Source organism: Xenopus tropicalis, chromosome 10, assembly GCF_000004195.4.
Source record: "Xenopus tropicalis strain Nigerian chromosome 10, UCB_Xtro_10.0, whole genome shotgun sequence".
NCBI lineage: Eukaryota > Metazoa > Chordata > Amphibia > Anura > Pipidae > Xenopus > Xenopus tropicalis.
Genome location: NC_030686.2, coordinates 45,544,408 through 45,571,927, shown reverse-complemented (window position 1 = coordinate 45,571,927; position 27,520 = coordinate 45,544,408). Strand labels below are relative to the sequence as shown.

Sequence of the window (27,520 nt, the reverse complement as noted above, 5' to 3'; positions counted from 1 at the left end):
CTTTCCCCCACCCAACTTGTTGATGTGCTCGCTAATGGCCGCCGATACAGAAGGGCCGGAACTAGAGTCAGGCAGGGAGAAAAGGGTATGTGCCAAGCCGCCCCCCCATTGTGCCCTCGGTATGTGTATTTTCTGCCTACATTGGCCCTATATGATGGCTATACTGAGTTTGGAAACCCAAATCAAAAGGGAGGACTGGAATGTGCAACATTTGGGGGGGGGGGGGGGGTATAATGAATGGGACAGGAGATATACAAGCATAAAGCACTCATACATCATCAAGCTGATCCCTCTGAATGATGCGCATTAGCAGTGAACAACACAACGCTGCAAGGGCAGCACTTACGGTAGATTCCAGCCTGAGCATTGCCGCTGTCGCTGGGCAGCCACCTACCAATATCTTAAGCGCCCCGCAAATTTTCACGAATCGGGTTAAAAGAAATAAACGTTGAGATGAAGGCAACTATCAATATCTCCTGAGGGGAAAGTGCGGGATTTCCTTACAGGCAACTGACGTATAATTATGTATCCCAATTAGCACCGGCTGACAGCTAATTAGTGTAATTCTGTCGGTAGCTGTCACATTGCTTTAAATGTCTGTACAAGGGAGGCAGCCAATCCAAGCTTTGGTTAGGGATTTAGCCCAATCCTTGTGTTTTTTTTGTACAAAAATCGAAGTATTTGTGCAGAACCAAATCCAAACCCGTAAAGGAGAACTAAACCTTCCACCCACCCACAGACCCTCGACTGGCTCCCTGCATCACCTGCTACTGCCCAATGTGTCCCTGTGTGCATCCCTGATATAACAATGCAGAGTGGCGCAGTGGGGTTGGCAGACGCCATTTTACGCTACTTCTCTTCTGTCAGAGCTGCCAGCAAGGGCATACAAAGCTGAAGCTAGGTCCAAGATGGCCTTCATTTGCCCGTGCCCATTGCAGGCTCTGTGTTAGTGAACAGACAGATGAGGATCTGAAGCAACAAGAGATGGCACCTGATCTGAGAGAAGAGAACCCAAAGCAACAAGAGATGGCACCTGCTAACCCCCGCTGCGCCACTTTGCATTTTATACCAGGGAAAATTTTGACAGGAACAGATGGTGCAGGAAAAAAAACGGCTCAGCGATAACTCACCACCCCCATCTCGTGTTTGAGCCGGACAGACAACACTACCTGTCAAACCTACAATGCCCCGACCCTACCCACAATGGCTTAACTTGCCACAACCCAGAAACCGCAAACCTGAAGCGGCAGGATCATGATCCAAAAGTAATATTACTTTGAAGGCAGAATAACCAGGTCAGGGAGAAAATATGGCTTTTTCATTGGGAAGCGTATGGACTGCCGGCACGCTCAGGGAATTGGGGACTTTTTGCCCAAAACATGACCACTCTGCAGGAATTCTTTGGGTACCCAATCGATGCAGGTCTCTAAACCCCGGCCCCTTCTGCCTACCCCTAGTTCTGTCTGCCTTATCCCCACTGAGCGGATTCGGGATGAATGTTAGAAAGTTTAGTATGAATTAGTTAGAAGGTTAATATCTATCTAGTGCAGATTATGTCTGGGTACCTTTCCGTTATGCAGTTGTTTTAATGGCACACAAACTCACTGGACAATTTTAAACCCTCTTCCAGGTTTGGGTACCTGTCAATGATTATCAATGAGACCAAAATGCACTATATATATATATATATATATATATATATTGTTTTATTAACAAAGTTCTCTTTCTAAGGAAGGCTTCCTTCCTCTGAGGCAAAGAGGCTGTCTCTTCCAGAGAAACACATGCTATATCCGCATAGCTGGTACATTTTTCTTTAACTGCCTAAAGTAGTGGAATATAGTGAGGGGCTCAATGAAGTAAACAGGAGCCGGTATCAATTTCATTTTGTCAAGTACTGATTTTACCCCCTTAGCAGCAGGAGGTTTGAAAAGATGATAAATGTTCATAAAAGAAAATTCTAAAACAAAACAAGAGTAAAGGGAATTGTCTCTAGAAACATAATTTGGTTATTGGAAGTCACCATAACCGTGGCTATACCTATTATATACAACTGCTAAAACTATAATAACCCTGTCTTCAGAGCAGCAGCCATGATGCCCTCTGTTGGCACATATTCTGGCTCGTCAGTGAATGGGGGCATTGCCCACTGGCACAACGAAACATAAAATAAAATTCTAAAACAAAACTAAGCACTGGTTCCTACACAGCCCTGAGAGTAACAAAGTCAGCAATAATCCAGGGGACGCCTTATCAAGCACTTGGGAATGCTGCCGAGAATCACTGGCAACTGGAGTGTTTTGTAGAACTGGACGCTTCTTTGGCACCAGAATCAATTTTAGGCCTGGAATGGAGCTGTAAGTAACGGCCTTAGGGCCCGGTGTGTATGAAAGAAAGTGTGCAATGGCGGTGCTTGATAAAATTCTTCCCTTTCTGGACAAAAACAGATTTAAAACAATAAAAAGAACAATGCGGCTACACCCACACACTAACTGCGTCCCTTTAAATACTGTTGTGCCCAGCCAGACTTTAATAATAACCCTAATCATAATTGTCCTTATCTAGTTGGTAGCAGTGTTGACAGGTGTATAGGCGGCTGCCATCTTTGCAGGTCTTCAGCTTCAGCAGCTGTCACACTTGCACTGCACGACTGTGGTGTATTAAGGGTGCCGCATATAAAAATGTCACAGCTTAATGCCAGGGATTTGCCCTGCAAGTGGCACAGAACGAGTTGCTATGGATGGCAGGCAGGCGTGCCACGGTTAGCATTACATGCTGTTATACTGGGATCTCCGTGTCAGTCCCCATTCAACAAAGAAAAAAGAGATGGTGCCAAAGAAGCCGAATATTACCAGGATTAAAAGCTGCCAGTGCAGGAGGAGGTAGTTGCTGTAGAAGAAGGCCACGGCCGCGCTGACGGACTAGGGAAAGAAGAGGAAAACAAAAAGGAGAGTGTTACTGACATAGTTAATCCCTGCGCATCTGTCCTCTCAACCACGACAGTCTATAAATATGTGCACTCTGCAGCTTTGACTCATTAGAAGACGCGCTAATCAGAATAAATCGCCAAGTGCGCTTGACTTGCTGATTACGTTGCTTCATGGTGAAAACCTAAGCAGCTCGGCAAACAAAAGCGCTGCTTACATAGAAGCGACATTCATTCTGCATGGGCAGAGCTCTCACCACTGCCCTTACCTACATATTCATACCCAAATGATTGCTGATACATTCTTTTCTAATTGTCAATTATTATCTAGCTATTGAAGGGGGAACTTCAATCCACCACTAAACCACTTTCTGCATTATGAAAGAATTATATTTTCTTTCATTAGGCAAAAAAGCTGTTTTTGGCTGGAGTTCCGCTTTAAACTCTAGCACAAGCTTGCATACGCTACAGATACAGTATATACTGCATGTAAGGCTAAAATGCTACAGAATTGCCTGAAAAGCTCCTTACCTGCACAAACTTGAAGACGGCAAAGGCCGGGGCGCTGTTATCGGGGTAGAGTGATCCCAGAATGCTCAGCATCTGAGTGTTGTAGCAGCTGTCGCCCAATCCCAGCAGAAAACTGCAGGCCAGAGCTATGGTTTTGCTGCAAGAAGGGAAGCAATCAGAGGGTTAGTTCTGTACTGAAATAAGCAAGGGGCAGCTTCTATATTTTACCAATCTACAGTGTACGATGCAAGTTTGTAAAAGTTGTTCTGCCCATGGTAGGCCCTCCTGCTATGAATGTCTGATGCATTCAATCCCGTTACTGTTATTCATTAGTTGATTTGTACCTGAGCCTGCTTGTACGCTGCCTGCCCTGCCCCACTGCTTGGACCCCTTATGCCCTGCACCCCTTATGTGCCTTGCTCTAGACCTTTGCATTGCCTGCTATGTCTGTTCCAGGGACTACCTTTCTGCCTTGTACCTGTAATAAAGCTTGTATCTGACCTGTCTGTATCTCAGTTCTGCTTCCTTCTAGGTCATCGCTTCCGACTTCTAGGACCAGTGGCTACTGATAGGCCGGCTTGCCCTTAAACAAGTCCATTAGATCACCCTACTGGGAATCGGCCATTTTTCTGATTATTAAGACAATAGCTAGAGAAAAGGATGCTATTCATTTCATTCCTCTTCTTTTCTGTAGTTTTAGTGCAACCAATCTATACCTTATGGCTGTGTATTGCTTAAATGTTGTAGGCCGTGACTGAATTCTGCTCATCATCTCAACTTGCTAATGTCCATGTCCAACACATCACGTCCCAAATGCCGACCCTCTCAGGGAACTGTATTGTGTTACTGTTACTGTGCAGGTAAAGCCGCTGAGAGCAGCTACGCAAGGAACAGCACGCACCGTATATATTGTATGCAAACTGTCATACACAGTAACTGCAGCGTCCTCAGAAAACACATTTTCATTTTATAATTACCATCTGTCCATAAATAAGCTGCAGCTATTAGGAAAATATTTACAAGCTGACACTTCCTACAAAGCCTGCAGGTATATATGTAATACATTATGCCTTAAACACCAGAAGATAAGCCCATTATATCTAACAGTCAAACTGACAAGGCGCTGATAGCTTTACACTAGTAGCCAATGCATGTTGCAATGGCCTGAATGAAAAGTTCATACAGGCAATTGTGGCCCATCCCACATGTACATAGTTACATAGGGTTGAAAAAAGACCAGAGTGCTTCAAGTTCAACCCTTTCAAGTAAACCCAGCACCCACAACCTATACTTACCAATCTATACACTCACATACATAAACTATATATACAACTACTAATACTAACAGTAGATATTAGTATCACAATAGCCTTGGATACTATGCTTGTTCAAGAACTCATCCAGGCCCCTGTCTACACTGAAAATATGGCCCTGTCCTCAGCATTGGAAAATGAACTGGGGAAACAAGAATAAGGGGAGTCATTTACCACTACCCAAACCTGCTGAAGCTTTTTTCCTATTTTTTGGATTTCTACAAGGTGAGTCATGAGGTCAGAGAGCCCTGGTCACTGGAGCTTACGTCGTAGGGGCACAAAGCCTAATTTTTTCCGCTGGCCCTAAATTGTAAGCAGTAGTGTTGCACTATAGTCAATGGTCATGCCATGTTTAAGTAACTTAAAAGGGCTGGAATGGGGAACTTTTATGGAAGCTTGGATTTAATGGAATGTTTGAAGGCAGGTAAGGAGAAGCAGCGTTTAGGGAGCATGCAACGTGGTTGCTGTTCTGGAGGATTCTGGGAGGTAGGCAGGGGTGTAAGTGCAGATAAAGGCTGAAGATTACGGGTGGAATGAAGTGGGCCTTAAAGGGATTTTGAAACAAGAGCGGAGATGTATGGAAGAGCTGGGTTGTGTAATGCTTTGAATGTAAGTAGTAACTCTGAAAGCAAGAGGGAGCCAGCATAGAAAAGGAGAGGCAGAAGGGCACTGACAGAATGCATATGAGCCTGGCATAATTAGAGATGTGGAGAGGAGGGCAAGGAGAGCGGAAGGTAGGAGAGGAGGGCAGGGAGAGCGGAAGGTAGGAGAGGAGGGCAGGGAGAGCGGAAGGTAGGAGAGGAGGGCAGGGAGAGCGGAAGGTAGGAGAGGAGGGCAGGGAGAGTGGAAGGTAGGAGAGGAGGGCAGGGAGAGTGGAAGGTAGGAGAGGAGGGCAGGGAGAGCGGAAGGTATGAGAGGAGGGCAGAGAGAGCGGAAGGTAGGAGAGGAGGGCAGGGAGAGCGGAAGGTAGGAGAGGAGGGCAGGGAGAGCGGAAGGTAGGAGAGGAGGGCAGGGAGAGCGGAAGGTAGGAGAGGAGGGCAGGGAGAGCGGAAGGTAGGAGAGGAGGGCAGGGAGAGCGGAAGGTAGGAGAGGAGGGCAGGGAGAGCGGAAGGTAGGAGAGGAGGGCAGAGAGAGTGGAAGGTAGGAGAGGAGGGCAGGGAGAGTGCTTTCGCAATGTAAAGAAACATGAAATTGTAACTTGGCTAAAAACAATGATTCAGAGAGGTTTGGATACCTGGGATTTATGAATGCCCGGAGGTAAGTCCCCTCTCGAGAAGCAATGGGGGCATCACTAGGCATGTAGAGGTATATCATGTAGAAAGCCAGAAAGTGAACCACCACTCCTAGGATGACCACAGGATTACGACCAAAGTAATTGTACTTTCCAAGCAATCCAAAGAGTCCCCCGCCTGTATGGGAAGAACAGTGACAGTGTTGCTTATTAACAAGGATTGAAGGGAACAGATCTGAAGAGCATACTATAGAGCAATGATCCCCAACCAGTGGCTCGTACCAACATGTTGCTTACCACCCCCTTTGCTGTTGCTCGCAGTGGCCTCAAAGTAGGTGTTTATTTTTACATTTGTGGCTTAGAGTAGGATTTGGAAGCAGAGAGACACAGTTTTATTCCAAGCAAAGCCTCCTGCAGGCCAGCAGTCCCCAAGGGGCTACCAAATAACCAATCACAGCCTGCCTTCTAAGAACACTGCCAAAAACAGGCAGTGCCACTGGATATTATTGTGTCTCCCTGTACCTGTGGCCCCTTTCCTGTCTGTGGTTCACTGTACCATGGACATGCCACTCAATCTCATTTTCTTCCTTGTGATGGGAACCTACACCCACCCCAGCTGGGCATCCACCTCAAGTCAAGTCTCTTTATCTCTTCTATGAGCTACAGTCTGCACCCTGACAGGGAACGGCTTAGCCTACAGCCTCCCCCTCTTTAGCTGCCCGTGCCTTAGCCTGACAGTTCCGTGTGCATTCTCATTTATGCTCTCATGCATTACCAACAATGCGCAAGAGCATAAATCAGAATGCATATTCGTTTATACATATGGGCATAACCCAGAAACTATGTCACATAATGAGCTTGCTGGAATATTTTGTGCTCAGTTCACCAACTGATCTTATTCTTCTTTTAGGATATATGAATACTTAAGACTGAGAAAACATACCCAACACTTCTCCCAGGCCGACAAATATTCCAGAGAGTCCAATCAGGCTCTTGGCGTCAGCCTCAAAAACTTTCATGGAGCCTATGCAAGTTCCATACACACCAGAATAAAATGTGAGCTCCAAGCCTGAAATGAAGAGGTTAATAAAAACAATAAATTTCCACATAGGAATCATTAAGTATATATCACCCCCAAAACTGAAGACACTGGGACCCCAGTGACTGATGTGTCAGGGAAAACGATGTTAACAAGCTAAAAACAGCTGGATCCCTTAAAGCAAAGCAGATGCAGGTATATAGGCACACAGGGCTGGGGTATCTTAGTGGCTCCTGCATTGTGGGGCTGGTCATCTTTGCAGGGGGCTGGGTGGGGGGTAGCATTTATTTGTGCCCTGGGTACCCCTGGAACTATAGCAGGGTGACTGTTACCCCAATGTTTCTATATATCTGTAACCTTGTTATCAGCTAAGGGGGCCCAGCCTGAAGGCCAGTTAGGGGGGGATTTGGGTTGAGTGCTTATTTGTGCCCTGGGTACCCCTGGAACTATAGCAGGGTGACTGTTACCCCAATGTTTCTATATATCTGTAACCTTGTTATGGGCTAAGGGGACCCAGCCTGAAGGCCAGTTAGGAGGGGATTTGGGGTGAGTGCTTATTTGTGCCCTGGGTACCCCTGGAACTATAGCAGGGTGACTGTTACCCCAATGTTTCTATATATCTGTAACCTTGTTATGGGCTAAGGGGGCCCAGCCTGAAGGCCAGTTAGGGGGGGATTTGGGGTGAGTGCTTGTGCCCTGGGTACCCTTGGAACTATAGCAGGGTGACTGTTACCACAATGTTTCTATATATCTGTAACCTTGTTATTGGCTAAGGGGGCCCAGCCTGAAGGCCAGTTAGGGGGGGATTTGGGGTCAGTGCTTATTTGTGCCCTGGGTACCCCTGGAACTATAGCGGGGTGACTGTTACCCCAATGTTTCTATATATCTGTAACCCTGTTATTGGCTAAGGGGGCCCAGCCTGAAGGCCAGTTAGGGGGGGATTTGGGGTGAGTGCTTATTTGTACCCTGAGTACCCCTGAAACTATAGTAGGGTGACTGTACCCCAGTGTTTCTATACATGTGTAACCTTGTTATGAGCTATGGGGAGCCCTGACAAAAGGTTACACCTCCAAGGATTGGCTTGAATCTGACAAGCACAGGATGGAGGTTACAGGTCACACTGCTACAGAGCACTTCTATATCTCATGTTAAATGATCCACAAGGTGCAGGATGAATGTTTGCGCAGGATACATGGGAACATACACGAGTGAATACCCCGCACTAGCCCCAAATTGTGACTCACACGCAGCGGATACAAAGAACGTAAGCCAATTTGTCATGAATGCACAGCGGACAGAGAAAAAATACTGAAGCATATCATTGCCTTAAGGATTCAGCATCAAGAGGCAATGTGGGGGGAGATGGGCTGATAAAAATGCAGTGTAAAATGCGAGAATATAAGAAGCAGAGACATTACAGCTTTCCAGTAAATCTGTCTTTTTGCTACAAAGGGAGGATAATGATTTTTAAGATTGCCATTTACAGCAGCTGATGTGTCTCCCCTCCTGTTGGGCGACTGTTTTTCCATTAGCCTGCTGGCCCCTGTTAGCGTTATATTAAATGTTTTGTTACCAGCGTGCCCCTTGCAAAAGGCTGCTGCATTATAAAGTGTGACAGAAGGACATGAGGAGGTTTTGCTCCGATTTTTATTCTCTTACGGCTGATTTTCCCTTTTCTTCACAGCCAACGACTCGTCTTTACCTGCTGACGCAGTAGAAATCGTTAGCACGTTTCATTATGTTTTGCAGTGATCCTTTGATGCCGCCGTTTGCCCTGTAGGAGGGCGATAATCAATGACCTGCCTCCTGTGGCGCCTTGTGCCCAGACAATCACTTGCAGCCGAGCAAAGGATTTCAAAGCAGCCCACTAACAAACCTGTTAAAGAGAAGGGCTTACAAAAGGAGAACGCCAAGGATGCTGCTTTCGGTCAACACTTCGTTCAGTGGCCGTTTTAGCTGAAAGCTTCCCAATAAAAGACAGATAAGCAATAAAACGGCAGAGATTTGCAGGGTGTAGACCATTAAAGGTTACGAGCTATGGCACATTAGGTGTTGGGTGATGAAATGCAGTGCAGTCTGGGCACTGGAGAGCAGAGACTTGCATTTTAAAGGGGAAAATATATTTGTTTTTGGCACCCCCCAGTGATTCCACCTTTCCTTCTCCTTTAATAGTCAAGGACAGGCCTGGACAGGGAGCCAAAATAGGACCTGGTATTTCCAGTACACAGGGGCCCAAACAGCCCCCCACCCAGCCCAATAAATAGTGACTGTCTATGGCACCTTACAGCAGCCCCTCTGGCATTAGCCTGAACCCACAGATTGCCAGTCTGGGCCTGGGTCCTGGCATTCCAAGTACACAGAGGCCCAAACAGACCCCCAGCCCAATAAATAGTGACTGTCTATGGCACCTTACAGCAGCCCCTCTGGCATTTGCCTGAACCCACAGATTGCCAGTCTTGGTCTGGGTCCTGGCATTCCTAGTACACAGAGGCCCAAACAGCCCCCCCAGCCCAATAAATAGTGACTGTCTATAGCACCTTACAGCAGCCCCTCTGGCATTAGCCTGAACCCACAGATTGCCAGTCTGAGCCTGGGCCCTGGCATTCCTAGTACACAGAAGCCCAAACAGCCCCCCCCAGCCCAATAAATAGTGACTGTCTATGGCATCTTACAGCAGCCCCTCTGGCATTTGCCTGAACCCACAGATTGCCAGTCTGGGCCTGGGTCCTGGCATTTCAGGTACACGGAGGCCCAAACAGCCCCCCCAGCCCAATAAATAGTGACTGTCTATGGCATCTTACAGCAGCCCCTCTGGAATTTGCCTGAATCCACAGTTTGCCAGTCAGGGCCTGGGTCCTGGCATTCCAAGTACCCAGAGGCCCAAACAGCCCCCCCCCAGCACAATAAATAGTGACTGTCTATGGCATCTTACAGCAGCCCCTCTGGCATTTGCCTGAACCCACAGATTGCCAGTCTGGGCCTGGGTCCTGGCATTCCCAGTACCCAGAGGACCAAACAGCCCCCCCCCCCAGCCCAATAAATAGTGACTGTCTATGGCATCTTACAGCAGCCCCTCTGGCATTTGCCTGAACCCACAGATTGCCAGTCTGGGCCTGGGTCCTGGCATTTCAGGTACACGGAGGCCCAAACAGCCCCCCCAGCCCAATAAATAGTGACTATGGCATCTTACCGCAGGCCCTCTGGCATTTGCCTGAATCCAGTTTGCCAGTCTGGGCCTGCTCAAGATGCTGCTACCAACACAAAGGACCGTGTCTGAAACTGTTAATGCTTGCCCAGAACTAAAGACCACTGGTACTGTTGGTGATCTGACTGAATGGGGATAGAATTAAGTGCTTCAGGTTTTGCAGTAGTGAGTGTAGAGACTCCATCAGGAAGGATACTGTTAAGAAGCTTGTGATCAAGTAATGAGCGACGAGAACCTTTTTCTTGGGACCACGAGCAGATTGGAGTCCATGGTGTGGAAGCAGAGGCACAATTGCCATGCCAAGCAAGCACCTGTTCAAAAATGCTTTTTTTTTTTCTTTAGAGAAAATCATTGCAAGTTCAGTGTTGCTCTTGACACTTCTGGGCCACCATTTCTGCTCTGAGAAAGGTTGGGATCTCATGCATGGATCAGTGCTATAAAGGCACCTTTGTTCCACTGCAGTGTTCAAAATGTTTTGATATAAGGAATGTTCAAGATCTTGAAAAAGGTCCCAAGATGTAACTGAAATGTTGATTTTGCACATTAAACAATTTTTGTTGATTTTTTTCTGCAAATCCTGTGAGTGCGGAGTCCTTTGTTTCTTTACATGGTGGCTACCTTACCCGGCACCCAGGCAGCTTTTGTTTTGGTGGTGTGTGCCCTCTCCTTAAATAAAAGGGGACTGGGTACAAGCATGATCCAGTAAAAAAATCATCCGATGTTTGCTTTTATTATTATAACGTAACTTAAGTTGGCCATACACAGTAAGATTGGCTTATTTTGGGTATGCGAAAAGTTGTAGCGAGTATAGCATCAATGAGCCGATGTGGGCCTCGACCAGACAGAAAAAGCAAGACTGCCCGATCTATATCTGACCAATATTTGGACACATATCAGTTTGGCAGGCTTGTCGGAGGGCCCATACAGGGGCAGCTTAAATCTACCTTAAGCTAGCTGGCCACATATCTTACTTCTGATTGGTTGCTAGGGCACCAAAGTTGCTACGTGTCCCAACATTTTCTGATAGAACAACCATATCCCCAGCTGAATTTTCATTCAATTCTTACATTACCTGTGTAGGCCACCAGTATGCTTAAAAGCAGCATCTCTTTGGTAATGGACAACTTCAGGGACCTCTCTACAGCAGGAAAACAAGAAGAAAAGTTTAAAAAACCAAAGACACAGATTTTGTAACTCTACATACAACACAAGAGGGTACTCACTAAAAGCATCGATGGCTTTAGCGAAACAGCTTTGCGCAGACCTGATTAGGAATAATAAAAAAAAGCACAATTAGATGCAGATTAGAGTGAAGGAGGAGGAACTGAAGGTACATGAAAAATACCAGGAGAAATAGAGGGAACCAGTTATGAGGAAAGGCTGTCCAAGTTGGCAATATTACATAACTTTTAGATATAATGCAGAAGCAAGGGTGGTGTCTGACTTTTTTCAACCTTTAATAGGCTGTCTGGGTACCAGGGTCAACACTTTCTATGTTGGGCAATAACTATGCAAGATAATAATATTATTGGTTATCGTGACACAGGACAGGGCTACAAGTGATCTTATCAAACCAGGGAGCCTGGGGACAGCATCACCCGGTGTCTAGCAGCCACATTAAATCTGTTAGGGCCCATAAGAGCATATTATCTGCATGGCCACTGTCACAGGGGACTGGCTAGTTTAGTTTCACTGAAGTGCTCTGCATTTTTAAATAAACAGCACCCCCTGTTGTTTGGCGAAGTTCCTACAATAAAGACACACAGAAGGACATGTTTATGTGTGCATTAAGCACCGTGCAGCAGAAATGCTTGTGGGCTGAAGTGTGACTCTTTGTTTATCCGTGTTTAACCTTTTAGTATAAGTGTTTCCTAACCCTGCCTGAGTGTCTGAATTGCCTATGGAATGCAAGTCCTCTGCTCTAATGGGTATTGTAATTAAAATCGTTAGTGTCCCTTTAAAATAAAATAGGGTCATTAAAAACCTATACTGCTTAACTACCAAAACCCTTTAATAAATAGCTATTAAAAAATACTACCCCTAATTAGATTTTGGGCAATCTGGCAGTGTCAGCATTTGCTAACAAAATGCACAATCCACATTACTTAACTCTATCTAATATTTTTAGAGGAATAGATCTCTTGGCCTGTTCTGCAGCGCAGTAGAACTTTAGCCAAGAGCAATACATTCTCCAAGCTAAAGCTGTCTGCTAGATATGGTCATAAAGTGAGGCTGATCGGGAAAGATCTGAAATACAGAGAAGCAAAGGGCACAGGCCTGGACTGGGATCCAAAATAGGTCCTGGCATTCCAAGTACCCAGAGGCCCAAACAGCCCCCATCAGCCCAATAAATAGTGACTGTCTATGGCATCTTACAGTAGCCCCTCTGGCATTTGCCTGAACCCACAGATTGCCAGTCTGGGCCTGGGCCCTGGCATTCCAAGTACCCAGAGGCCCAAACAGCCCCCCCAGCCCAATAAATAGTGAGTGTCTATGGCATCTTACAGTAGCCCCTCTGGCATTTGCCTGAACCCACAGTCAAGGCCTGAAAAGGAATGCATTCTAACAGGGGCTAAATGAAACACAGGGCTATTCTCTATTCCCAGACTGAGTCCAGAAAGTGTGATGGGTTTAATGGGACATTGCTGGTGCAGGTAAAGGGTGCAGCCCTGTATGCACAAAGAATTTAGTTCTCATTAGAGCCCCCTGATTACTGGTGAGCACGTCTAACTTAGTGGGGCCCTGTGGTATATATGTAGGAATGCCAGGCTAGATGAGAATATGCTTATAGAATACATGTGTTTTAAGAAATCATTTTAAGAGACTGGGTGAAAGTTGGATGGAATGTGGGAGAGAATTTCAGAGAAGGGGGGAAAGGGCAACACTAGCAAAGTAAAGGGTAATAAGTGGTTTGGTCGAGATATAGGGTGGGGCACAGTTGTGAACTGCATTGCACAGCTGGGTCAGTAATTGTTGGGGGCATGACAGGGCCACAAATATAACCTGATTTCAATAGCTGCCGCCATGTTACAGGGTGATCTTATGACAAGGGACATTGTCAGTTTGTACAGCAGACATAAACAGTAGGCTACCTCTGAGATGAGAAATACTTACATGGTGCCCTCTGCATCAGCTGCAGAATTAGAGATATCATCTTCTTGTGCGTCATCGGATTCCGGGGTTCTGATCAGAAAGAACAGCACTGACCCCACCAGGCTGATCACCGTTAGAGCTATGAACACTGTCCTACGATCAGAATCTAAATACAGGGGGAAAAAAGGGCAGCGCAACATTAGAATAAAAGCCCCTAAATATGCCATCACCCTAAAACACATGGGGAACTGTGACTGCCTTATCTCTTTGATGTGAGCAGGGAGAACCAGGCATAAGCCTTCACATTTTACTAGCTCTCAATTAAAGGCCTGCAGTCGCTGGTCATATGGTTTCTTTCTGTAAAGTTTATATAAATGATGCACAATGTAAGTTACCCATGAGTGCAAGGTTTTACATTGAGCATATAGTTGCTAGGCATTGATGGGTTCACTTGGGGTACATACCAGAAATGTTTATCTCTCCTTTCCATGCCAGGTAGATGAAGAGGTTTCCAAACAACATGCTGGTAGGGATAAAAAGTAAAAAAAAAAAAGAGGGGTTTTGTTCAATTATCTTTCATGGATTCACAACTAGGAACGTGAAAAGTGCACTAACCTGAACTGTAAGAGAGCCCAGAATATGCCACTATGCTTTCCAATAGTCGTGTCATCAGAATTAATAGTGAGGCAGGATCCTTGAGCTGTCCAGAGAACTGAATGAGGGAGAAAAGGAGAAATGTAGTTGAACAACAGATGTTTTATGCCCTGTTCTATTCCCTGCACTGTTGGTTCTGACTCCTGCAGTAGAAGCCAGCATAAAAGCCTAGAGGAGACCTGGCTTCTAATTTGTTTGAGAAGTCAGAAGAGAAAGGGACAAACTCCAAAAGAAGGTAAATCTCACCGGCAGCTGCAATTCCAATCAAAACGGACAATGTGTAAAAAGACCAGGTATAGGGCTGAATAAACATAGCAATGTAGGCGCTGGAAGAGAAAGACACCAATGAACGACCAGGGTACACAGTGTTTAATAACACATTTACTTTTACTGTGACGCATATGGAAACAATATGTATAAGGTAGAGCATTTTACCATGTATTCCTGATACACTACGGTGTAGGACTAGGTACTGATATAAAAGCAATGGGAAAATCCTCAGTACTGGGGACATAAAGAGGGGGCCGAAAGTAGAAAAAATAACTTCCTATTGGTTTATACAATCAAACATGCAGAACCAATGGGGTTAACTGGCAGAGGTGGTGTTATTTCTGCCAACAAGTGACTAAACATCGCTGAGCCCTGTGTTATTTGTAATGTTGCTTTAGTAACTCCTAAGCGGAAATAATGTGTCTAATATGTTCCATGTCTGACCATTTTCTGAGCCTTCCCTTGTTTGGGTGCAACTAACAAACACAGATCGTGCAAGCTGAATGGCAGCACAGGATCACACCATAGACAGGAGGTTTCCCTGCTGCCAACAGTGAAAGCCTGGGATGCTGGGAGTTGAACCGCACTTATTTGTGTAGGCTTCTTGCCACAGCCCATACACGCACCGTAGTCCAGGTTTAACTTATCCCAATTACTTATATAAAATGCTTCCTATAAAACCTAGAGAGTAAAAAACTGTCAGTGCTATATTTAACTTGGGGGTGCTTGTGACAAAAATACACCTTTATGATTCAGCAGGTTGAATACATTTCCATTTGCAACCCACATACAGCACTTAAACTATGAGGGTAGACTGTCAGGGTTGTTTTCTCTGGAAAAAATGCACTTGCAAAGGGGATATGATTACTCTGTAAAAGTACATTAGAGGGGATAAGAGGCAGATAGGGGATGTTCTTTTTTTCCATAACAAGCATAGTATCAAAGGCTATTGTGATACTAAAATCTACAGTTAGTGTTGGTATATATGGTTTATGTATGTGAGTGTATATGACAAATGACCTCCTTTCGGCTAAAGCCAAAAAACACTACCCGCTACTAATACTTCTCGATCTCTCTGCTGCTTTTGACACTGTGGATCACCCTCTTCTCCTCCAGACTCTCCGCTCTCTTGGCCTTCGTGACACTGCCTTATCCTGGTTTTCATCTTATCTCTCAGATCGATCCTTCAGTGTCTCTTACAATGGGGAATCATCTTCTCCCTTGCCTCTCCCTGTCGGGGTTCCTCAAGGCTCTGTCCTGGGCCCCTTACTATTTTCTCTCTATACCTCCTCACTTGGCAAATTAATCAGTTCTTTTGGCTTTCAGTACCACCTCTATGCTGACGATATTCAGATCTATCTTTCCTCTCCTGATCTTAACCCAGAGCTTCTAACTGGCGTCTCTTCCTGCCTGTCCGCTATCTCCACTTGGATGTCCCAACGTTACCTTAAATTAAACCTCTCTAAAACTGAACTGGTTCTCTTTCCCCCATCCAACGCCCACACTGTTCCCGAGGTATCTATAACGGTTAACAATTCTACCATCACCCCATCTTCCCAGGCCCGGTGCCTTGGGGTTATCCTTGATTCTGCCCTGTCCTTCACCCCTCATATCCAATCACTTATCAAATCATGTCACTTTCACCTAAGAAATATCTCCAAAATCCGATCATTTATCACCCAAGATGCTGCCAAAATTCTTATTCACTCACTTATAATATCTCGCCTGGACTACTGTAACTCCCTATTAATTGGCCTTCATCTCCAAAGACTGTCCCCTCTCCAGTCCATAATGAATACTGCTGCCAGGCTCATACACCTCTCCAACCGCTCCTCCTCTGCCATGCCACTCTGCCATGCCACTCTGCCAATCCCTGCACTGGCTTCCCCTACCATCCAGGATAAAATTCAAACTAATGACCCTCACATTCAAAGCAGTTCATAACTCTGCCCCACCCTACATCTCTGAACTCATCTCTAGATACCATCCAACCCGCTTGTTACGCTCCTCAACTCCTCTCTCATTCCCTCCTCACACACTCGCATTCAAGACTTTGCAAGGGCTGCCCCCCTTCTCTGGGATTCGCTCCCACAAACTGTCAGACTTTCTCCCAATCTCTCTGCCTTCAAGAGATCTCTAAAAACACATTTATTTAGAGAGGCTTACCCTAATCTAGTTTAGCAAACCCTGTGCCACACCTCTCACAACTCTGGTCATGCCCATTCCCACACCTTGTGTCTCAACCCTTTCTCCTTGTAGATTGTAAGCTCTTTTGGGCAGGGCCCTCTTCACCTCTTCTATCGGTTATTGATTGCTTTATATGTTACTCTTTATGTCCAATGTATGTAACCCACTTATTGTACAGCGCTGCGGAATATGTTGGCGCTTTATAAATAAATGTTAATGTAATGTAATGTAAATAGATAGGTCAGTGTGGGTCTGTATGTGAGTGGATAGATAGGTCAGTGTGGGTCTGTATGTGAGTGGATAGATAGGTTTATAGGAGATTTATTATGTGTTTCTTCTGCGATAATTCCTAATCTGATAACTCCCCACTTAAAACCTGTCAAGGTCATGCAGAAATCAATGGCAGATATGCCTTCCCTTCTTTGGAAAATATTTCTTTGCTTGGAACTTTTTATCATTTACCTTTTTATTCAGACCCTCTCCTATTCATATTCCAGTCTCTCTTTCAAATCAATGCCTGGTTGCTAAGGGTAATTTGGACCCTAGCACCCAGATAGCTGTTGAAATTCCAAACTAGAGAGCTGCTATATAAAAAGCTGAATAATTCAAATACGGCAAAAAAAAAGTGACGACCAATTGCAAACTGTCTCAGAATACCACTCTCTAAATCATACTAAAAATGAATTTAAATGTGTACAACACCTTTAAGAAAGGGCTAAACAACTGGGGGGCTACAGACACTCCAGCACCTATTATACATACACAATTCTTTGCATAACATCCTAATTTTAATACAGCAAAGGTTACATAGCACTGAAGATGGGAAAGCAATGATGGTACAGATGCTCCCCCTGCTGGCCATAGCCACTGAACGCAAACTACATACCAGTGGTTTCTTCATTTCCCCCCCCACTGTCCACCTTTATGCCACCTGTATGTAATAACTAGTGATGTGCGTGCCGGCCCGATACCCGCGGGAACCAAACACTTTCGGGTTGCGGGCGGTTCGGGCTGAGCTCTTCCGCTCGCCCTCCCTGCCCGCAACCTTACACTGCTGGCAGCACTTTTCTGGCTTCTCTATTTATAGGCATGTGCCCGGAATTCCCAACCCTTTTGTGATGTCATGGCAGGGCGGGCCTATAAACAGAGGAAGGAAGCTGGGTCGGGCAGGGTTAGGAGCAGGCGGGTTAGGGTCGAGAAAATCGCGACCCACACAACACTAGTAACAACTCCTCCATATGGGATAGAATGTTGGTCGTTTCTTTGATGAAAGAACTAGTCGTGCCTATGTACCCCACCCTCCCAGGTCCTGGTGCAATCCCCTGCACCCCTGTAGATACTAACCTGGAGACAATTGGGTCATTTATCAACACTGGGCAAATGTGCTCCTGGGCAGTAACCCATGGCAACCGATCAAACTGTTGCACTGACTGTTCTACCTGCGGCTGGCTGAAAAAAGCCAGTCACGGATTGGCTGCTATGGGTTAACTGCCCATGGGCATATTTGGCGAACGTTGAAAAATGAGCCCCAATGTATTTTAATGAATAAAGGATGAGATATACTAAGCTCACTACTGTATGTACAAAGTATTCTTAGACACACAAATGACAGATAATGAATCATTTAGATTTTTCTCTTACCTGTACAAAAGACCACTTAGGAACATGGACATCTGACACCCAATCACAGCAACGATAGAAGGTGCAATGAGATTGGAAGCAGAGAAAACACTGTATATAATGGCCAAGCTGCAGGGAAATAATACAGCTTGTTATGGGTCTTATAAACTGGATCCAAAATATTGTACAATTGTCGTATATGTACTTATAGATAAAAGGTAGATAAAAATTTGCTAAATTTGTCATATTGTATACACATACAGGGGGTAAAAACATATATGTAGTCAAAATAATACTCTAAAGGGGAAGTAAACATATTATATATTATAGGTTTTTTATCTAGTCTAAATATGACTTGAATATACTTTTTCTCATGTATGAGTGATGGGTAATATCCCTGCAGGAAGCACCATTATCTGCCCAACACAACATAGGCTAGAAAAACTCTGCCATTCAGTACCACAGAAGTAGGACAGCGTTGTCTATAACAATAAAACAAAAACATTTCCAAGGGGGTGAATATTTCATAGGAGTTATAAGTTTACTCTTTTATTGCACTGTATAGAATCTATAAGCTCTGGTTCCTCCAGAGACATCTGACAGCAGAATCAGTGGTCATTGTCCCTACTCTCTTCTCTCTTTAGCAGGAACTAATTGAAAGTGAGGCCACATGTTGCCTAAAATGACATTACAGCTAGCTGCTGTGTGTACTTGCTTTCTTCCACACCTACCAGTTTAGAAACCTTAAAGGCTACCTCCAACAGAAAACCATAATAATTTCAGTCAATATTGCAGGGTACCTTGTATAACCGCTTCCATGGAAACTGGTGCTGTTCAAGCTGGAGATGACAGTTTGCTGTGGATGAAAACAGAGAAATAAATTAGGCACAACTTATTTGGCTGCAATTTGCTAATTATTATGCAATGCCTTATTAGCCAATAAAGAACATGTGGTGGCCCAGGCATGTAGAGTTAACAGAAGTTTCTGTGAAGCACTCAGAATGATGGACAATTAGGCCTGGACTGGCAATCTGTGGATTCTGGCAAATGCCAGGGGGGCTGCTGTAAGGTGCCATAGACAGTCACTATTTATTGGGCTGGGGGGGCTGTTTAGGCCTCTGGGTACTGGGAATGCCAGGACCCAGGCCCAGACTGGCAATCTGTGGATTCTGGCAAATGCCAGAGGGGCTGCTGTAAGGTGCCATAGACAGTCACTATTTATTGGGCTGGGGGGGCTGTTTAGGCCTCTGGGTACTGGGAATGCCAGGACCCAGGCCCAGACTGGCAATCTGTGGATTCTGGCAAATGCCAGGGGGGCTGCTGTAAGGTGCCATTGACAGTCACTATTTATTGGGCTGGGGGGGCTGTTTAGGCCTCTGGGTACTGGGAATGCCAGGACCCAGGCCCAGACTGGCAATCTGTGGGTTCAGGCAAATGCCAGAGGGGCTGCTGTAAGGTGCCATAGACACTCACTATTTATTGGGCTGGGGGGGCTGTTTGGGACTCTGTGTACTTGGAATGCCAGGGCCTATTTTGAATCCCAGTCCAGACCTGTGCACAATACAGCCAGACTCATGCACAGCTAAGTGTTCAGTTATTCGCTGGCACACCTGTTGGCACCGTATAATGAGCACTTTATGAAGACTTACCGCCACGTTACCGCTTGTCTGAAAGGCTGTGAACATAAACATGAAGCCTATGCCCAATATGATAATATTCAGCAGTTTTCTGGATTCTGGAGACATTTTTGGTTTATGGTTTGTAGTGAGGCTTTATCTGAAAGGAGGCAACGACAATCCTGCAAAGCAATATAAACCCATTAATTAAACGATAATAAAGAAACATGAGGCAAGAAACAGACACACTTTGTCATTACTTGGCCTTAAAACAGGACCTACTGCATCTCTTTCACCTCTCTGTTATAAGGCAGGCTGTAGGGTCATTGCTTGGTGCTACATTCTCACACTGATTGGGTTCTGGCACGGCAACTCATTTTCTTATTATGTGCCGCACAGAAAACTTTTCCTGCGTCCCACCCACCTGCCTATAAATTTGGAATAGGGGTTAAGGGTTACAATGTAGTTGCTGGTTTGGGGGCACTCTGGCTATAATGAGTATTGGGAGGAACTGTTGGGCAGGGTAATGCCAGCTATTCTACTTGTGTTGGCTACTGTGGATCTGCTTCCCTCTGGAACCCACTTCCTTCTGCGAGTTGTCACTCAGCACGAGGCAGTGGGGAGGCACATAATACATGCATTTCATGTGATTATTTCTGCTGATCTGTGAAATGTAGGTACAATATATATATATATATATATATTCTTAAAGGGGAACTCCACCTTCCCAACACAACACAGAAACAGCTAATATACCTATCACTGTAATCTGTTCCCTCAAAAAAGTATGAATAAATACAATTTTTATATGCTGAAATACAGCTGCGAAACACTTCTTCTCTTTCTGCATCATTTGAAATCCTGGCAGGGGAGGAGGGACTAAAACACTGATGTTACAAATTGAAACAACTTCTCCACAGCTTACACACAGCATGCAGGAACTACATAACCCACAATGCATTGCACTGTCATTCCTTATTGAGATTACTTGTGAAGGGAATTGTGGGATTGGGAGGAGACAGGCTGAAGGCAGGCTGAGGACAGGCGACTACTGTTACATTTTATTTGAGTCCCAAAGTAGTCAGCCAGATCAGCAGGGGAACAGGGGGCGGGGCGGGGCTTAGGGAACTGTTCCAACCTATATTATTATATTAAAAATCATGAAAAGGCTGCATATTTTTTAACTAATGTATATTGCAAAGTTGTTGAAATTATTTAAGTTTTATTTGGGTAGAGTTCCCCTTTAATTTAATGCCTACAATTTCTTTAAATTGATAATTACATTTTACAGTTATTTATCATTATTAATCCACCCTACCTAAACAGCTTCCCCCCCCCCCCCCACCATCTGTCAGAGCTGGAAGCAGCTTAACTGCTAGTTAAAAGGATTGTTCCCCTTTAAAATTAACTTTGACACTTTTGAGACACCTTGCAGTTGGTCTTCATTTTTAATTATGTGTGATGTTTTTTAATTATTAAGCTTTTGTCCAGCAGCTCTCCAGTTTGGAATTTTAGCTGTTATATAGTTGCTAGGGTCCAAATTACCCTAGCAACCTAAGCAGTTGTGTGAGCCATTAGAATATGAACAGGAGAAGTATAAATAGAAAGATAATAAAATATAATAACAGTAAAACTGCAGCCTCTTTGAGCAACACATTTTTGGGTCAGTGAACCCCATTAAAAAACTAGAAATAAATGAACCAAGGCGGCAAATAATTCAAAAAGTATAAAAAATTAAGACCAACTGAAAAGTTGCTAGGAATTGATCATTCTATAACATATTAAAAGTTAATTTGAAGGTGAACCACCCCTTTAATGTATACAGCGATAGTCTAGGAAAAAAGTTCTAAGAGGCTTTTATTTATTACATACTGACCTGGGAATCCAGAAAGGTTACTGGCAGTTTAATATTTTCCCTATTTTTGAAAACTTTCCCCACCCTGCAATACAATGCCATATAAATAAGCACCTCAATGTATTTAGTCATTTACACACCTAATGTAGCACTGAAACTGTGCGTTTATCTCCCCTTTAAGTTCATACATAAAGTAAGCACAGAAAATGCCACTAGCACACAGAAACCCTACTAAGAAACAATTAGAACTCTCTAAAGGCAAATCCCACCTCTTACCCCCAACGGAGCTGGGACCCTTGTGAGTGAAGTTTATCGGTCTCAGAGAAATAGCATGATTCCAAGTCAGCTGATCTGTACAGCCAGAAAGCATTTGCAGCGATCAGCTGACATGGGCGGTGACACAATTGCATTATGGGAAACTGATTTTCCTACTCTTTGCTATACACTTTGAGAGCTGGAGGGACGTCCACCAGAAACTACATTTCCCAGAAGGCACCGGCCATATGCCACGTCATCAGTCGCTCTCCAACACTTGCAAATAACCCTTTCTGTGCAGGAAGGCCTTACGTTAGACAGACAATAGATTCCAGTTAGAGAACCGGTTCGGTGAGGAGAAAGCTGACACAAACAGATGCTATAGTGCATTGTTAGCCGGCTTTTAGCATTTGTCAGGGGTCGCTGACTGAATAAAAGCACAGTTCTCTAAAATAAATATTCTTTTACATTTTATTTGGTTTTGGAAAGATTTACTCCTCAAAATAAAATGGAAAATACTTCATGCGTAGAATCACAACATTTTTTGGCTCCCCATTTTACCACTCTCATCCAGTCACAGACTACTAATTTTTACCTGAATGAATATAAACCCCCTGCAACTGAAGCATAAACCCACCCAGAAATACCTCAAACCCAGACAAAGATGGAAGCAGTGTGGCCAAAAAGCTCCAGAAAAATCTTATTTCAGGTTTCCCACACAGAAAGGAAGGGTGAAGCCACACAGAGCTACTAGTAGCAGCTACTTGTCACAGCTACAAAAATAGACAATGCTGATCATTTACTGATAATTGTGTTTAGCAGAGGTGTTTAGTAGTCGTGACAAGTAGCTGCTACTCAGTAGCGCCGTGTGTCTTTGCCCTAAATGGAAGGGTACTTAACAGAAAACTGGAAAATACTTAATGCGTAAAAAGATAACATTTTTTTCTCCCCATTTTACCACTCTCATTCAGTCACAGATTACTAATTTTTACCTGAATGAATATAAACCCCCTGAAACTGAAAGGCCTAAAACCCACCCAAAAATACCTCAGATGCAGACAAAGATGGAAGCGGTGTTGCGGTGTGGACAAAAAGCCCCAGAAAAAGGGTCCCAGATCCAGGATTCTGACAACTGCCAGAGGGGCTGCTGGCCTGTGGGGGCTGTTTGGGCCTCTGTGTACTGGAAATACCAGGGCCTATTTTAAATCCCTGGCTGGCTTCTCTGTATAAATGTTAATACACATCTATAAGAAAGCTAATAAAAGCTTTATTATAAATATGCAGAGTTCATTTTAAAGTGCTTTTCTTTCATATTAACTTTTTCGCTCCACTTTCTCTCACAATCTCATTTCAGATTTCCCACAGACAGTAGGGGTGAAGCCACACAGAGCTACTTGTAGCAGCTACTTGTCACAGCTACAAAAATAGACAATGCTGATCATTTACTGATAATTGTGTTTATCAGAGGCAATTCTCAGTATTGTCTATGGCAGGGGATTTTCTGGCGTTTAGTAGCCATGACATGTAGCTGCTACGATGTAGCGCCATGTGCCTTAACCCTAAATTGATGGGTTCTTAACAGAAAACTATGTGGTGTACATTTAATTTTATACCTAAAATAAATATGTGGATTATTACTTTGTAATTAGGGCAGCCATCTGGACAGTATTTTACAGGGCATGACTAGTAAAACTGATGGTTGCTCCTAATGTTATTAATAGGAAATAAAGGTAAAACTATACAAAGGCCAGTGTAATACCTAGAAATCAGAAAGCTGAATGTGTGAGTTCCTTATCTGCTCTGCGCATCCGCATTACTGTCATTCACAGTTGTATAACTTGACCTGGAACCAAATTCTTTAATTACTATTCTATTGGTTTAATTAATTATGTTGTTTTGTGTTGTGTTATGTAAAAAAAAACTAACTTTCTTGGCACAATATTTAAATATTTTTATATTTTTCTTTCTATGCCAATTATGCCCAATAATGCCCATAGCACTTTGGAGTATTGTTTACAATTATAGTTTCAGCACAGTATTTACCTATAAAGTAAAAGGATAATTGAAAAATTGGTTGGTTTGTTAAACAGATAGCAGAAACAAAAGAAAGATTGATTTGATTTTCTGGCATATTATTATTTATTCATTGCTCTGTATATGTATATACACAATATGTGCTTGCAGTTGAACAGTATGTATGTATGTATGTGAAATGTAAAATGTTTCTTTTTGGGTGGGCCTTTAATTTGCAATTTCATCTCATTTGTATACCTTATATGCAAATGTAATGACAATAAAGTTTGACTTGATATAGACACACACAAACGACAGTATTTTTTCCAGGTAATACTACTTGCATAAAGACTACAACTCAATGAAAATGAGTATATACCTCTGAAGGTTGCAGAAGTGTATGGTACATATATACACATATCCCCTGGCTTCTATTAATATTTTTTTAGTCCCAGAACCCTTCTGTTGGTCCAGTCAGGCCCAGACTGGCAATCTGTGGGTTCAGGCAAATGCCAGAGGGGCTGCTGTAAGATGCCATAGACACTCACTATTTATTGGGCTGGGGGAGCTGTTTGGGCCTCTGGGTACTTGGAATGCCAGGACCCAGGCCCAGACTGGCAATCTGTGGGTTCTGGCAAATGCCAGAGGGGCTGCTACAAGGTGCCATAGTCACTATTTATTGGGCTGGGGGGGCTGTTTGGGCCTCTGGGCACTTGGAATGCCAGGACCCAGGCCCAGACTGGCAATCTGTGGGTTCTGGCAAATGCCAGAGGGGCTGCTGTAAGGTGCCATAGACAGTCACGATTTATTGGGCTGGGGGGGCGCTGTTTGGGCCTCTGTGTACTTGAAATGCCAGGACCCAGGCCTAGACTGGCAATCTGTGGGTTCAGGCAAATGCCAGAGGGGCTGCTGTAAGATGCCATAGTCAGTCACTATTTATTGGGCTTGGGGGGGTCTGTTTGTGCCTCTGGGTACTTGGAATGCCAGGACCCAGGCCCAGACTGGCAATCTGTGGGTTCTGGCAAATGCCAGAGGGGCTGCTACAAGGTGCCACAGTCACTATTTATTGGGCTGGGAGGCTGTTTGGGCCTCTGTGTACTAGAAATGCCATGGCCTATTTAGAATCCCAGCCAGAGCCTGGGTCAAGTACTTGGTCGGGCACCCCTTAAGCTAACAACAAGCCCACAGACAATGTTGGGCAACCACAAACAACAGAATCACATGATGTACAGCAAAGTGGAAAAGGTTGAGTCTACTTCTACTTCTCTGTCTACTCTGTGAGCCATATCCCGAAAAAACAACTGCCCTGTACTGGTTAAAGTTGTGTGTTTGCTTCGGAAACACTACTATAGTTTATATAAACAAAACTTCTATGTAGCTGTGGGAGTAGCCATTCAAGTTGAAAAAGAGAAAAGGCACAGGTTACATAGCAGATAACAGATAAGCTGTATAGACTCCCATTGTATTCTAAAGAGCTTATCTGTTATCTGCTGTGTAACCTGTGCCTTTTCTCCTTATTTCCAGCTTTAAGGGCTCTGGCACACGGGGAGATTAGTCGCCCGCGACAAAACTCCCTGTTCGCGGGTGACTAATCTCCCCGAAATGCCAGAGCCCTAATGGTTGCCCCCGTGGCTACATGGCAGCTTATTTATATTAACTATAGTACTCTTTCTGTAGCAAACACCCCAGCTGTACCAGTGCAGGAATGGCTGCCCCCGGGGCTACAAAGCGGGGTATTTATATAAACTATAGTAGGGTTTCTGTAGCAAACACCCCAGCTGTACCAGTGCAGGAACGGCTGCCCCCGGGGCTACACAGCGGGGTATTTATATAAACTATAGTAGGGTTTCTGTAGCAAACACCCCAGCTGTACCAGTGCAGGAATGGCTGCCCCCGGGGCTACACAGCGGGGTATTTATATAAGCTATAGTAGGGTTTCTGTAGCAAACACCCCAGCTGTACCAGTGCAGGAATGGCTGCCCCCGGGGCTACACAGCGGGGTATTTATATAAACTATAGTAGGGTTTCTGTAGCAAACACCCCAGCTGTACCAGTGCAGGAATGGCTGCCCCCGGGGCTACACAGCGGGGTATTTATATAAACTATAGTAGGGTTTCTGTAGCAAACACCCCAGCTGTACCAGTGCAGGAATGGCTGCCCCCGGGGCTACACAGCGGGGTATTTATATAAACTATAGTAGGGTTTCTGTAGCAAACACCCCAGCTGTACCAGTGCAGGAATGGCTGCCCCCGGGGCTACACAGCGGGGTATTTATATAAACTATAGTAGGGTTTCTGTAGCAAACACCCCAGCTGTACCGGTGCAGGAATGGCTGCCCCCGGGGCTACACAGCGGAGTATTTATATAAACTATAGTAGGGTTTCTGTAGCAAACACCCCAGTGCAGGGTCACAGTATATTATATTTTAATTACATTATGTTTTAAACAATGGAAAATATTTGTATTTTTTGGTGTTACTGTATTTGGACAACTAAAGTGGACCCAATATCACCCTAATAGCCTCTCAGTGGCAAGTGCAGGGTTTTCTGACTGGAATCCATATGAAAAGCATTTCAAGTGAGGATGCCCTTCCCATTATTTGTATGCAAAGCAGTAGTTGGGATCTGATTGTCCATTGTATCGTGCAGAAATCAAATGGTCAGAACATCTAAGTTGTTTCCTTCCAAATCAAAATTTGTACAGCGGAGCTTGGGAAAATATTGGTAGAAAGAAATCATGCACAATAAAAGCACACAGCAGTCCCATATACCTGGGTGCATTACCCCCTGGGCCTTGAACATCAGCCAAGTCGGACTCAAAATATATAAATGGACCCAGGGCCTGAATCCATTGCAATAGGAAGCACGGGGGCAGGAGTACCATGTATCATAGAAGCTACTCACCAGCGTGGCAAGATGGTACAGTACTGCAAGGCAAAGAAGATAGAAAATGAATTAAAAAATTTCTCCCACACTGGAATCGGAAGCACTTCAAATTAGTGAAGGAGCAGTAATAAACAAATTTGAAAAACTATGTATTCCATATAAAAAATGAAATAACAAGTGCCTGGCATGTGTTACACCCAGGAACATAGTCATATTTTATAATACATGAGTGATACTCAGAGTTCCCTGTATAACTCAGCCTGCAGCCTTGTGCCTTTATATGGGGGGCACAGAACCCCTCAGTGACTGCTAATATCCTTATCATTTACAGTAGGGGGTACATTATCCCTTATAATACATGAGTGATACTCAGAGTTCCCTGTATAACTCAGCCTGCAGCCTTGTGCCTTTATATGGGCAAAGAACCCCTCAGTGACTGCTAATATCCTTATCATTTACAGTAGGGGGTACATTATTCCTTATAATACATGAGTGATACTCAGAGTTCCCTGTATAACTCAGCCTGCAGCCTTGTGCCTTTATATGGGCACAGAGCCCCTCAGTGACTGCTAATATCCTTATCATTTACAGTAGGGGGTACATTATCCCTTATAATACATGAGTGATACTCAGAGTTCCCTGTATAACTCAGCCTGCAGCCTTGTGCCTTTATATGGGCAAAGAACCCCTCAGTGACTGCTAATATCCTTATCATTTACAGTAGGGGGTACATTATTCCTTATAATACATGAGTGATACTCAGAGTTCCCTGTATAACTCAGCCTGCAGCCTTGTGCCTTTATATGGGCACAGAACCCCTCAGTGACTGCTAATATCCTTATCATTTACAG

At 44.4% G+C, this 27,520-nt stretch overlaps 1 protein-coding gene across 4 annotated transcripts; it reads right to left on the bottom strand.

Moving 5' to 3' along the window:
- Positions 1–1,673: 1,673 nt before the first annotated feature.
- Positions 1,674–26,710, bottom strand: mfsd11 (major facilitator superfamily domain containing 11). Of its 4 annotated transcripts, none has more exons than XM_012971635.3 (14): positions 26,688–26,710; positions 19,695–19,843; positions 18,846–18,901; positions 18,067–18,174; positions 14,215–14,294; positions 13,930–14,026; positions 13,779–13,837; positions 13,336–13,480; positions 11,445–11,485; positions 11,294–11,359; positions 6,921–7,046; positions 5,981–6,155; positions 3,455–3,590; positions 1,674–2,918 (listed from the first exon to the last, which is right to left on the bottom strand). In XM_012971635.3, exons 2-14 carry the CDS (start codon positions 19,788–19,790, stop codon positions 2,766–2,768), a joined length of 1,338 nt encoding a protein of 445 aa, XP_012827089.1. In that variant the 5' UTR covers positions 19,791–19,843; positions 26,688–26,710; the 3' UTR covers positions 1,674–2,765.
- Between the last annotated feature and the right edge of the window lie 810 nt (positions 26,711–27,520).